The sequence below is a fragment of the Maylandia zebra genome, linkage group LG7 (genome assembly GCF_041146795.1).
Source record: "Maylandia zebra isolate NMK-2024a linkage group LG7, Mzebra_GT3a, whole genome shotgun sequence".
In the NCBI taxonomy this organism is placed as follows: domain Eukaryota; kingdom Metazoa; phylum Chordata; class Actinopteri; order Cichliformes; family Cichlidae; genus Maylandia; species Maylandia zebra.
In genome coordinates this window covers 16,908,288-16,922,527 of record NC_135173.1, presented here as the reverse complement: position 1 = coordinate 16,922,527, position 14,240 = coordinate 16,908,288, and the positions used below count along the sequence as shown (strand labels likewise).

The following is a 14,240-nucleotide window of genomic DNA, read 5'->3' as shown; positions in this document are numbered from 1 at the left end:
CTGTGAGTGATGAAAATTTGTGCACCAATTCCTCTGACATCGTCTTATTAATCGTTAGCTTACTATGCAAACATGACAAGTGAAATCTCCCGCAGCAAGCTTAAACATGTGAGAGGTTGATCGCGCAGAGAATCGCTGAGCTTATGTGAGTGCGTGTGTAAAAGCAGGAGGATATATATTTCATTTCTTCTGAGCCAAATAAGACAGGTCAGGGTGAAGAAGTGACAGCCAAAGAAAAGCTTACCACAAAACGGAGAAGTTATGACAAATCAGACTGTAAGGCAAAAAGAAAGTGCAGCTTCATGGTTTCATGGACAAAATAATTTCTGTGGCTGCAATATGACGAGCTAAATAACCAGGGCTGCACATAAGTGGTCCGCAGGTGCGCATTCGCTGTCAAAATAAAAAACGCGCACAAGGGTTAGGGTTAAATTTAAAAACTGTACTTTTGAGTTAAAATATATATTTATAATTTTAATAAATGACAAATTAAAAAGGCATGAACATTTTTTTGTATCGAAAAAATATCGAACCGTGACACCAAAGTATCGAACCGAACCGTGAATTTTGTGTATCGTTGCACCCCTAATATATATATATATATATATATATATATATATATATATATATATATATATATATATATATATATATATATATATATATATATATATATAAATAAATAAAAAATAACATTCTGTAACTTCTGTCGGTGCTGTGCTTTTTTGGAAATCGAATTTCCCAGAGGAACCCACCCGAGGGATTAATAAAGTTCTATCTTATCTTAAGCTGTCTTCAAACAAGCGAAAGAAAAAAAGTAAAGCGTACAGGATTGTAGTTAGTAAACTGTTATCATTATGGATGAAGTGATTTAACTCAACCCTTTTTTTACTTTAGTGCTTTAATGCTGAATCATTTGGAGTTTCCCATGAAATACTCAAAATTCTCCTGTAATGTGGCAGTAGTCTCTTGGGGAAAATTGGGCATGCAGAGTTTTAGCCACTAATAACCATTTGTAGTGCGTCATTAAAGCTTGCCTCATTAGCTCGTTTAATTATGGTTGGCTAACAGTTACTCTGGACAACAAGCATTTGACATCTGGTATTTCAAGCTACCTGTGGTTGTGCTACACCACCAGGGCCTTCAGTTCTCCTGAGTAAGCTCTCCAGATTTCAAAGTTGCCTGTTTATTTGGTACGCCTGTTTAAAACTAATGTAGTACAGTCCAAAAATCATAGTGTCAGTGTAATAATATGCTGCTGCTGCACAGATGAGCAAATTAAACAGCAAAAATAATAATTATGTGTAAGTAGTAATAATTACTGGTTGGTGTCTTACAGCAGAGACGGCGTCATAGAGCATTGTGTTATTTTTGTCGTGTGTACATTTAAAGGCGGGAGCTCGTTCATTTCATCCTTTTTCCGTGTGTGCTGAACACCCCCCCCCCCCCTCCCAGGTGTGCGTGTACGCCAAGTGTCGGCACTCTATTCTGCAGCTTCTGCGATAGCTTCACAGTTAGCCTGCTGTGTAAAGAGTGATTCCAGAGATAGAAACCCCAACAATGCCTGGCAGCCCTCTGTGGCTTCATATTAGAAGAGTCTCTCCCTCTCAATTTCATCCCCCACATTGCCCCAGTGTAACAGATGGTAAACATAAGCCACCTACCTTACTTGCACACCGCTGTGTTGCACATTATTTGATAAATAACAAAGCTTTTTCACTTGTACTGCTGTCCCTCACTGTTCTTTTTTTTGCGGCATGCAACTAGTAAATTGGGCTGATTAGATGAAAATATCTGGCAGAAATTATTTTTGAAAAAAGAGCGGGTGTGTAATATTCAACTGTGATACATTCATATATTATACATCTATCTATTTATGCATATGGATGTTGCAAAAGCAAACTACAGCAACTCTGTGCGTGAATGTAAACACAGATTCATGTGCGTCATAAGTAGGGCTGCCACGTCGACTAGTCACGATTACGTCGACTATTAAAATCTTTGACGACTAATTTAATAGTCGAAGCGTCGTTTGAAGCTTTGTAAGATCCCAAAAGACGCAGGAATAAGTAGTAGGATTTAAGAGTGTAATAACGGACTGAAACAGAAGATGGCAGCACTGCATGTACGAGGATGCAAGCGGCCGTTAAACCTCGAAGAAGAAGAAGCTGTGTCCGGTATCGTAGCTGTGTCCAAATTCAGGAACCGCAAACTCGTGTGCCCGCAGGCAGATTACTTTACAGCGACACGACAAATTCGAAGACTCCGACAAATGCGGCCGACAAACGTGCCCTTCATTTCCTCAGATTTGAAGGATGGGTCGCTTCGTGGCCCAACCTATCCCAGAATTCATAGCGTGGCCCTGCTCAGTTTCCAACAACGGCGGCAACTAGTTAGGTTTAATATTACTCTTATTATTCTTTCTGGGTCACAAAATAAACGTTTAATATATTTTCAGGCAAGAATGTAGCTGTGTAAACCTCAAATATCTGCTCAGTTTATCAAGACACCACATATTTTCAAAAGCGCTCCAACGCTTTCTGAGACGTCTGTTACCCACCAGCTCGATAGTGAGCCGGGGTTCAAGGCTCACTAGAGCCGGCGAGAACACCGGACTCCCGGCAAATCATTTTCAAACCCACCGCCATCTTTCGCTACTCAGGTTAAACGTGATGTATAAGTCACTTAGATAACTTAAAACTGTTATTGTTTGGCTTTTTTCAGTATTTTATTTGTTCCTGAGTAAATCGGTTTGGCTGAGATTAAAGTTATAGTTTTTACACAGCTGAATAAACGTCAAGCAGACAACTGATTATCAGAAGTGTGAGATGCTCGGGTGGTGGTGCAATAAGCTGTACGTTTTACGTCCAATGGACGCATGATCTGATTAGTCGAATATTCGCAAAAATAATCGGTGACTAGTCGACTATCAAAATAATCGTTTGTGGCAGCCCTAGTCATAAGACAGAGAGAAAAGGAAGAATAGCTTCATGGCTAGGGATGGGTATTGATACGATTTTCACGATTCCGATTCCATTTTTGATTCTGTTTAACGATTCGATTCTTTATCAATTCTTTTTAAAAAAGAGAACACTAAGGTCGATTAGCTTAGAACTTTGTTTTATATCTTCTCTTTGAACAAGATAGAAATTTCGGAGTAACATGGCCTTACAAACCCAGCAGTGAGATCTTAAGAGATCCACAGCCTACGGCTCTTCAATGGGGTGTCACAGGGTCCCCGGGCAAAGAAATTGTAAATGTAAAATAATAAAATAAATATTCTTCTGTAGCAATAACAAAGTATAACATAAAGTATTCTGTAGCAATTACACAAGAATATTCAGTAATGTCCCTGCCTACAATTAAACACATTCACTTACCGAAAATCGGGGCATCTGCTGTGGCAAACAGGTGCAAGCCTTTTACCACAAACTTAGTCACTGCTCGGTGACATTCGTCTATCCTGGCCTGAAAGGAGACGCTACCGGTAGACTGCAGCGAGAACTGCCAGCATCAGAGCCAGCCAGACTCTGTCTCTCTCATCATGGTCACCTAAATGCACAGTAATGGCAGGTTTTGTAATAAGGCAGATCGCGCTAACATAACATGCACTGTTAGTTGATTAGTTACCTGCCGCATTAACGGGAGAGGATGTGCAAACGTTACCGCTGCTGCTGGGTTGAGATTCACGAGTCCGGAGCGGAATTAAAAACACGACATTCATTTAAGGTTATCACGTGTTTTGTGAGCAAATGCTTTTGCATATTCGTAGTGTTTCCTCCCTTAAATGAAATATCTACTTTGCAAGTATTGCAAGTTGACGCTCCGCAACGTGGTGACGTCATTCGGGGTGACTGGAATCGATAAGGGAATTGTTTGCAAAAATGGCAAACAATTCCAAGGAATTGAAACAGTGGGAACCGGTTCTCAACAAGAACCGGTTTTCGATACCCATCCCTATTCACGGCATTTTTCATGGTAGTGTAACTTTGGTTAACTGTGTTTACCTGTGTCCCTGTCTAAGGGGGGGGGCTAAATAGAATACATAATATGATAAATATATCTATTTTCCTCATAATGCAAATGCATATGTTACAGATTGATGAGTCTGCTTGGCTCTGAGTGATGTGAATCCTCACTTTTGTGATGTCTGCATTTATTTGTCATACATGGAGAGAAAACATTATAGTACACAAGCTATGCATGAACCCTTTAGTTGGACTTCAATCAAACTTCAAAGAAGCATGGACTGATGGTGTCTCTAAGTATAAGCTCCACTTCATGCTAGGGCTGTAGGTGCTGAGCTGCTTCACAAACCTTAAGTGTAAAATAGTGCATTCTCAGTTGGATTTTATTTGTTAAAAAAGTGTTTAACTATGTAACATTGCAACTTGTTTGAGTAAAAGAGGTAGAGGTTACTCTAAGTCACTGTACAGAAAATATTAACTGAGCAATGTGTTATTCTAATTAGAGAATCAAATTAGAGAAGAAGTTTAAAAATTTTGAGTGCACGCTGACAGTAATGGTTCTTAGAAAATCATGGTGAAAGTTGCAGGTTAGCCTTTATTAAAAAACAAAACACAAATTGTAGTCGGTGCATCTCCTATCATTTGAGAGCAGGCATTAATTTGGTACTGGTTCCAGACTGTTCAGTACTGGAGTATAAATAAGGGCCTTGACAAACTGTGCCGCAATTAGAATTAATGCAAAGTAAATTTATTCTAACATAGCTGATGTTCTTCTCCCAGTAATGAAGCTGCTGGTGTTGAGAGATCACATTTGATATTGCTTTGTGATTACAGCCTGTGCTCTCAAGTCCAGGGCTGATGAGGCAGAATGTTCAAAATTGATTGCCACATTTATTAAATAATATGCATGCATTATCTGCCGTATACATGGGCATGAGCCAGTGGTGAGGAGAGTAACAGCAAGACCAATTGAATCAAACAGCAAATGTAGCAACAGATGTTATTGGTTTAAATCAGGTATTCATTAACGTATTAACATATTTTTATAGGGGATTTTCTTTAACTTTAGAGATCATGTGAATGACATGCAAATACATACATTTGGGGGTTTAAAAAAAAAATTAGGCTTTGGCTAAGGGGTGTTTCTTAAAATATAACCAACCTATCAAGGCCAAGTTCAGTCCCTGCCTTCACTGCGGGATATCCATGGATGCAGATGGGAGCGAAGAGAGCCTCAGGCACCATCAGACCTGTTTACTTCAGGAGACCTGCACAGTAGCCACATAAGAGACAAAGATCACAACCGACTGTTTCGTGCCACCAAAAATGGACTGAGAGATTGAATGCTCCAGAGACAAAGGCAGCTACAGGGAACTCTTAATGAACTTTCTAATGGTTCATTGTTACAATCTTTAGTTTTATTTCCTTTAGATGGATCTTCTTGATCAAAGACTTTTACTTTTTTTTTATGACCAGGGGGGTCATATTAGCTCAAACTGAAAACAGAGCGAGAGTTTGAACAATAATTATTTTTGTCCCAAATATTTTGGTTTCATAACCACTGGAAGCCAAAATTTATTGATGCACTCTTTGATATATCACAATATGTGAGACCAGGTTTTACAACAGATTTATACTGTTTAAAAAAAGATTTTGTGGTAACATCTTACAATAACAATGATGACTGGGACAATAAGCTTCCCTTACGTAATTGGGATGGAGTAGGTCATCCTATAAAAGAATATACTCCCCCCTCCGCTAGGTTATGTAATAACTGAATATTGGACAGGGAAACTCCAAATCCCAGAAATCATTAGGGCAAGTTCATTCCATGGTAACTGTCCTCAGATGATCTGACAGTAATCATCTGTTTGAGTCAGCACAATAATCCATTGATAGTAACCGAGGAGCTTTTCTGTTCTCAGACCAACTGTGTACAGATCTTGCCTGTGCTATAAAGAGTAAAGTATCCAGGGCCTGTGTTGGTGGTCTGTTTTGACTCAAGACAGGAATTTTTGGCCTTCTCGATTGTCCTTTGTGTATCACCAGCTATCAGTTTTGTTGCTTCCTTGCCCATCTTCTTTTCTCTGCCCTTTTGCCACACAACTGAATCTCATTTGCAATTTCATCTACATCAGAGCCAGCATTGGTCAAGAAAGGGAATAATTACTTTGAAGAAGTCTGAGTTTTAATGTACTTGGATGTTGAAGCTTTTCTTCATACCTTTGTCATTATAGATTATAGATTCTGGTTACCGGTTTGTGTTTGGTGGATATTGGGGAGTAGTCCCTCAAAGATTTCTGGTTTAACTCAACTGTGCGAACATGTTGTAGGAAAAAGAGCAGACAGGTGTGTGTGTGTGTGTGTGTGAGAGAGAGAGAGTCAGGTGTGCAGTGGCTCCACTCACATGAGTTTGACGTCATTGTTTAGCAGTGCTTAACTTTCAGGAAAACATGTCAGCACGGATTCAAGGAATTGGGCAATTTGGTGGCGGCTCTTAACTGGAACTGGTCCTTATTTTCCAACCCTTACCGCTGGATATTATAGACATATAGTTGGGATCCATGTCCCTCCACTTATCAACCTAAGAGTTTATCTGGTAGTGTCATCAGTGATGATAGCTCATTGGATGGGGAGGTGATAGAAAATTCCCTTATTTTCTTTGAACTTATAAATGCTGTTGGCTGCACGCGTCAATGAAACGGTGAGTCTGTAATTTTTTCCTCAATATCAACTAGAGATGGACCGATCCGATATTACGTATCGGTATCGGTCCGATACTGACCTAAATTACTGGATCGGATATCGGAGAAAAATAAAAAATGTAATCCGATCCATTAAATATCACGAAAGCACCTCACAAAACTTGCAACACGCTGTAACTCACCTCAGAACGTTAGCAGTCGGAGCAGTATGCATCACGTGATAGAGCAGCTGTGGCATGCCGGACCTGTCGTGGTCTGGATAGCATGTGGAGCTTCGCTAGCAACCTGGCATTTCATCTCCGACAAAGTTATCCCCGAGAGAAGTAAAGCAAGTGTGTAAGTCCATCTCTGAATGTTTGTAAAGCATTCCCACGTTAAGCTTAACAAGCGACTGCCTCTCGCTCTCCGGCTGCTACTTCAATCGTGAAACTGATCAGCTGATCGGCTTTTCTGTCCCGTCTCTCTTGTTTGTTTTTGGCCCACTTTGCACCAGAAAGAGGAAACCAGCGGCTGAACAACAGCAGAACGTTTAAGCTTGATAAGCTGTTGTTAGAATTTATTTAATATTTCTTTCTACACCAGGATCTTTTTCTACGCAGCTGACGGCTGTAACTGTGCAGGGGCGGATCTAGCAAAGTTTAGCCAGGGGGGCCGATAGGGCATGAACAGGGAAAAGGGGGCACAAAGACAGACTTTTCTTTCTTATTCTCATTTAAAATGTCGAGCTTTTAATAAATAATTATCTGACACCCAAAGTTTTAATTTGATGTAAAATGAATAGAAGTCAATTACTGTATATAGTGACTATTAAGTCTAATATATATACCCTAGTAAGCTATAGTACTTTTTACTTTGGGAAGGTACCATCTGTGCAGTCTGCAATTTTGTTGAAGAAAGATGTTGAATCTATTTAATATTTCTTGAAAAATAATTGATTCCTGTGCATTTTTTTTCACACTGCATCAAATTAAGGTTGATTACGTCGATTAAGCATCATGAGGTGGCGCGTGAGGGGTGGTTCTCTATTTTTTATTTATTTATGTTGTTGCTGGGAGTTGGAACCCTGTTAGTTAGGTTGCTTAATATTTACGCTAAGTACTCTTTAAAATACCAGAATAGGGAGGATGGTGTAGGTTTAAGTTTATTAGATTGATCAGTATTGCTGAACTATGAAATATTTTTTTTGTATACAGGTATAACAGAATAGCTTTAGTGTAGTTGTTGTTTTAAACTTGAGTATGAACTTGCAGACTTGCAAAATGCAGCAAGATATTTTAAAAAACAGTTTTGTTGATTAAAAAACACTATATCGGATTCATATCGGTATCGGCAGATATCCAAATTTATGATATCGGTATCGGTATCGGACATAAAAAAGTGGTATCGTGCCATCTCTAATATCAACAGAAATATTGTAATCGCAAATTTTTTTGAAATCACTTAGCTCTACCACTGATGATGGAATCATTAGTGTGCTGTAATTAATTGTAGTCAGGTATAGTTTTATTGAGCAGTTAAAAATGCTAAAGGAGCTAGCTATAAAACTGAGTGACTGCTAACAGGAAGCTACCATCCTAAGAAAATGGTTACAGGTAAGAGTACTGATAATGTGTAAATAGTATTAGTAAATCCAACTAGATCCATTTTAGTTCTGAATGTGTCAGGATTGTGTTGATTTATCAACAAAATTAAATGGACTGTTTTTAAAGCAGTTAAAACTCAGAATTACTGAGTTTTTCACCACTTTTTTTTTGTTTTATATCACAGAAAGCCAGTACTTAAAAGTAAGTGTATTATATTCCTTAGTTATTTTTTCCCCAAAAATAAATCTTTACAAGGGAGAAATTGACTAAATAGCTTCTCTGATAGAGATCAGCTAAAAAAGGAGCAGATCAGAAAACAGTAAGGCTTTTATCTGCTTTGTATGAATAGTTGGAACCAAACTGCAGGCGTTTACTGAACCCTGGATTAATGTACTCTGAAGGCAGTTTGCAGTTCAGCTATGGGTTATGTCAAAACACAAAAGCCAGTAGAGCTAGTCTCCCTGGAATAAACCTTGAATATCCAACTCGTAGTCAAACCATAAGTAGATCTGTCCACAGATCTTGTGAATGTTTCTGGGAGTTTGCTGGAGTGAATTATCTCATTACCATTAAGTAACTATCTGAGAGTGTTTGGGAAATACTGAACACTTAAAGACGAGAGACTGGAGCACTAGTCTGCATGAAGGAAAACCTTTTTGCCCTTTGTCTTCCCCAGAAATTGGATGTGGTCACACATAATCAGAGATACCATGATGCGGTAATGCAGTTACAAATTGTTGTCAGAATAATTTTCCACTTACTTTGTCCTTCAACAAGCAAATCAGCACATTTTTAATTTGTCTTTTTAGTCACTAAGAGGTGATAATGCATGTTAATAGTAAGACATGAAAGCGCCAGATGTCATTTTGATGTAAACTATTTCATCAATGAGTGGGCAAGATGAAGAGTGAGGCTCTGTGAGGTTATAATGCTCACTGTAAAATATAAAAAAAAATGTAAGAAGAAAGGAGCCACTATACTCTGACAGAAATGAGGGTCAGATAGTGGAATAGCTTTGAATCCCTCAGGGCCATCTGTGTGATGTACACAAGTGAGGAGAGAGAGGCTTTCTTTGATTCCTGACACAGTCTATCTCTTCTTATGTAAGTAATATAAATGGATTCTGAATCTGTCTCAAAATATGAGTTATTCCCATATTCAAGCATATTGTGTGTTGCCTGTGGCTTTTAAGTTGGCCTTTTGAGTCTTTTTTGCAAGGAAGTAGAATAAATAAAACTAGGACTGTGGATCAGGCTCTAAAGTTCAAAAACATTAACGTCTGCACAAATGTCAGTGAATGACAAGTCACTAGGGGATACCTGATACCTGAATTTGTATAAAGTTTTGTAATGGTGTAATGGTGCCGATTACATGACAACTTTGACCTGCCGATGCTACCAGAGAAAGTCGGTGCCGTTATTTTCAGTGTCGGCTCTTTCTTGACAGAGCTGTATGTGAGAACCAACTGATAAAATAGTCAGTGCTATAGTAAAAGGTCTAGTGAGTGAGCGGGAGTTATGTCTTCTGCTTCCTAATGTCACTCCTATAGCCTAAACCAGAGGATTTCCACCTGTTACTAAGTATGAAAAATGAACTAGGGCTGTGCGATATGACCAAAATCTCATATCCCGATATAAGACTTCTATCGTCCCGATAATGATATAAATCAGAATCAGAATCAGAATACTTTATTGATCCCTGGGGGAAATTATTTTTTGTTACAGTGCTCCATTTTAAACCAACATTAAGACAAGACAGACAATACGCTAACTAAGAATAGTACAATATATACATATATATACATACATACATACATAAGTCACTTATAAATAAATATTTGGAAAAGAAAAGAAAATTTTTTTACATTTTCTGTAAATTCTGTGAATCTCGGGCAGCTCGACTTGCGTGAAATGTTTCCAGCTGGGCGTCGTGTACCTGGAGTCAAGTGTTTTAACCGATGCATGAAACGAAACATTTTTAGACACACGTTGTAAAGGCCGCCGTTTCTTTGTATTTATTACACAGGGTGCTGCGGGGAAAAGCCTGTTCTAACCTTTGAGTCTAAGGTTTATTTTTTAGCACCTGACGGCTCTTTTTTGCTATTCATCGGTAAATATTCTGCATAATCTTTCACGTGATTCATTTTATTTTGAAAAGTCTCAACAGGATCTTGAGCTTTATTGTGAAAGGTTTATGTGGAACATAAACAAGCGGACACGCGGTGGTTTTACCGTCTTTGTTGCTAACACAACGCATAAAAACAGGCGCTTGTCCGTTGGTAGTGTGGTTATATTAAATATAAGAGAAAGAGAGAACTTTAAGAAATTAATGTAACCACTACAGTGACCATCAAAATGATGAAAAAATATTGCTGTAAACAGTTTATTTTGCGACACCACGAAACAAACGTTAGCAGAAAATGAAACGATAGATGTTTTTATATTGTCATCCGATATCGAACAGCGCTAAAATGAACTATGCTTTGTTCTGGATCTAATTCTCCATAAATGGTCTGGAGTTCATTTGCAAAAATGTCTCAGAATTAACACGTTCCAGGTTTGAATATCTCTGACAAATTATCTGCCAGTTCATTCAGGAGTCATCGTGATATTTCACTAACAAAAGAAAAATAGCACAATAAAGTTGTGACTGTGACATTCTTAGTCTGGAAAAAATTTCTGAATATCTGTTGTTCATCTTCTGGTAACTAATAGCAGTCGTCCTAAAGTGTGAACCATGCGACTGACATACACCGATTAGGGCTGAAGCAGTATCCTACTTTCAAATCTTTGCGTTCCACTGTTACAACCCCCGCTTCTGATTTTAGTCACCACTTTGCGGCTCCAAATTCAAAAAAAGACATGTAACTCTAGGCTTAGAAGATTTGAAGTCCAATAAGGGTCTAGGAAGCTTTATCTTAGTTGGCGAGAAAAAGACTGTCCTTACCTTTGTGGAAGCAGCAGTTTTCATCAGAGCAATGAGAAATCAATGCAGTAATATGTTTATGAAGATCTGTAAATGATTATTGGTGGTTATAAGAGATGGACATTTCATTGAGGGGAAAAACTACTCACTCTTGTTTCTAGAGTCTGTTTAGTGGAGGCTTTAATTTGTGTGCTGTCTGCTGTTGGCACTATATGGTGCTGTCGATATTCAAAATGTGGTGGTGAGGGGATTTGGAGGCTACTGAGCAACTGTATCTTCTGTTATTTGTGGAAAAAGAGAAGAAGAGCAGGCTGTAAGATCTGCTTTCTTATTTTGAGTAGCACATTTGTTCACAGTTGCTCCTTCACACCCACACATTGCTTTGTTCCTATGATACAATTATATTTTACAGAGCATCTTTTTAGTTGCTAACCAGAGATTTGTCCGGAGTTCACACCTTTTCCACAATATCTTTCTCCGTGTGTTTAGCAGCTTTTCGTTTCTACGGCACATGTTCTGTCACAAAGCCTGCAAATGAACTGAGAGGGTTTTGTTTGTTTCTAATATTGCTAGTCCCAGACTATGGGAGATTTGGTTCATTCTTGACTTCTGGTAGACTAATCTGGTCTTTCTCCTGACACACACCTGTTGTGTATTAAATTCACATGCCTATAAGTATTGTAAAAATATAATATCACAGTTTCATGAGCTCTTCTTGTGTTTGGGTCCATTGTTTCACTGTTAGGTGCCAAAATAATAAACTTGTATCTGTTTTCTTTATTTGTGCTTCCCAGCTTGCTTAATAATTGATTATTTTTACATGACCCTTCCTTCGTCTTTACTTTTCATACTTCTCTTATCTTGGTGTCCTGCTGAGTAACTGAGATTACATGTGAACTGTTAAATATTATATTTAATTTTAGCTGTTACAAAGTACCTAATTTATTCAGTCTTGTTTCAACTTTTGAGATTTAAAGAGCAAGTATTTCCACTTTAAGGTTTTTGGTTGTCACAAGAAGCCACTCATCAGGACATCATGCCTCCAATGCAGTTAATGGGATTCGGATCAAAGTCTCTTTAAAAATTCCTAAAATGTCACTTCCTACATCAAGGAGAATGACGGCAGAGACGTTGTCATCAAAGGTGTCTTCAGTCATGAAAGGTGCTTTCAATAATGAAGAAGCAATTGGTCCATTGGCAGTTGCTAAGCAACTGCATCGGCATTACACTTGTAAGTCAAGGAGCGCCTGTAGGGAGATCCAAAGGGAGAGACATGCAGGGACATTATTGCATGTGGGAGAAATGTGGGATTTACTAATGTATGCAGTGAAATGCGCTTCATTTACTGCTTTATTACAGATATTGATAGGGTCACGATAGTGGAGCAAATCAACAGTCGAGGGGCTTTAGAGCCATTGCTTAGGTTTTCCATCATTTACAGGGACATGATGCAAGGTCTGCTTTCTCTTTGTGGCTCAGTCGAGTCCACATGAAAGTTGAGCAAATGATTTGCCCGGTTACTTTTTCTGTGAGTGAGAAGTACACAACAGAAGTGGTCGTATTTCTGTACTGAATGAGAATAGGGCATAAGGGTAGAATAGCCTGAACAATATATTAACTAAACTATAATTTAACAACTTGTGGCTGTGCAGTAATCTAGTAATCATGTTACAGTAGCTGCACTGTAATTTGGCACACTGGGACCATCATCATACACCAACAGTTTAACTTTGCTACTTGGAAAGTAGAAAAGTTGTTTTGTTTTTTTCAGGGGGGTTGTAAGTAATCTAATTGTGTATTTCCCCAGAAAATATAATTAAGCCTGAGGCAAATGTCTCACTGCAATTATTCTGAGTGGGCACCAGTTCCTTTAAGCATAAAAAGCAAATGTGTGAAAGCACTAATGGATTTTTGCATCAGACTTTACAACTGGCAAAAAGGAAAGATTTGAAAGAGAACTGAGGAAAAAATATTCCTCTGTTCTCGTGAATTGTGATTATCGGTGTGTGGAACGGCTGGAATTAAAGCCTGCATACTTCTTTTGCTTCAAGTTCCAGCCATTGTATACAGGGTTTGGGGAGGCCCTTTTATCAGAAAGATTACCCCTCTCCATTGTGAAAATAGATTTACCTGCACTGATTACTTTCCATTCCCCGTTCTTTCTTTCTTGCGCCTCCTCCTGTTGATTGTTACAGAAAAAGGGGAAAGTCTTGTACTTCGCTCACTGTGTGGGGGACAAAATGGACAACAGAAGCCTGTAAACATGCTGTGTAACCTTTACTGACCTTTGCAATCCTATTCTGTGTGTGCATACCAATACAAGGGATTGCTGCCATGCCCTACTATACATATCTGACACAGGAATGCACTTAGACCAACACCTTAGCATATAACTGTTCTGGGTATGCCACACAAAACTAAATATCAGAATTATATGAATTGATAAAATACAAAGGAATACGAATTGCATGTAATGAATCAAGACAAGTTAAAGTGATTACATGTGTGATTTGCCGTGTTGCTTTTTTATTTTATTTCATTTTTGAGATGATGGAAAGGAAAGTAAAACTGAATAAAAAGTATTATTTTTAAGATGACAATTTGGGAAGCGGAACAAAAATTTCTCATGGTAGAAATGTGGAAAAACTGATTCTTTAGTCACACACTGCAGCTACTGGTAAATTAAAGTTTTCTCCTTTGCCTAAAATATATATTAGATACATTTATTGCTATTATGTGTCTGTCTAAGACACAAGTTGTTTACAAAACTACAAAGCTTCATAAATTAAAAGGTTGGTATGCTTCCTGATTTGTGTCATACAGTTGTTCTATATTTTATTGCTGAGGTGTGTTGAAGTGCTTTGGCATGTGTGAGTGTTAACAATGTGTTTGTACGTTGTAAGTGGTTCTGTGCAGCTTAGCTTGCCAGTGTGACCTTGAAAAAACCAACTGTAGTAGTTTTATAACTCAGATTCTGCCTTGTCAGCTTAACTGTGATGATATACTTCCCAGTGGGTGGAAAGCTGAATACTTTGAGCTGTCTCCTGTTGGTACAAATT

General features: G+C 38.3%; 1 protein-coding gene across 2 annotated transcripts in view; it reads left to right on the top strand.

Annotated features, from left to right (window-relative positions):
* tp53i11b (tumor protein p53 inducible protein 11b) overlaps positions 1–14,240 on the top strand; it is a 47,723-nt gene that overhangs the window by 21,853 nt on the left and 11,630 nt on the right. The window contains exon 1 of one of the 2 annotated variants that reach the window (XM_004567718.2): positions 6,464–6,672. The exons of the other annotated variant lie outside the window; for it this stretch is intronic. Within the exon in view, the coding sequence (XP_004567775.1) occupies positions 6,643–6,672 (30 nt within the window). The 5' untranslated portion in view covers positions 6,464–6,642. Of the gene's footprint in view, positions 1–6,463; positions 6,673–14,240 lie in introns of those variants that run through there. 2 annotated transcript variants of the gene reach the window in all.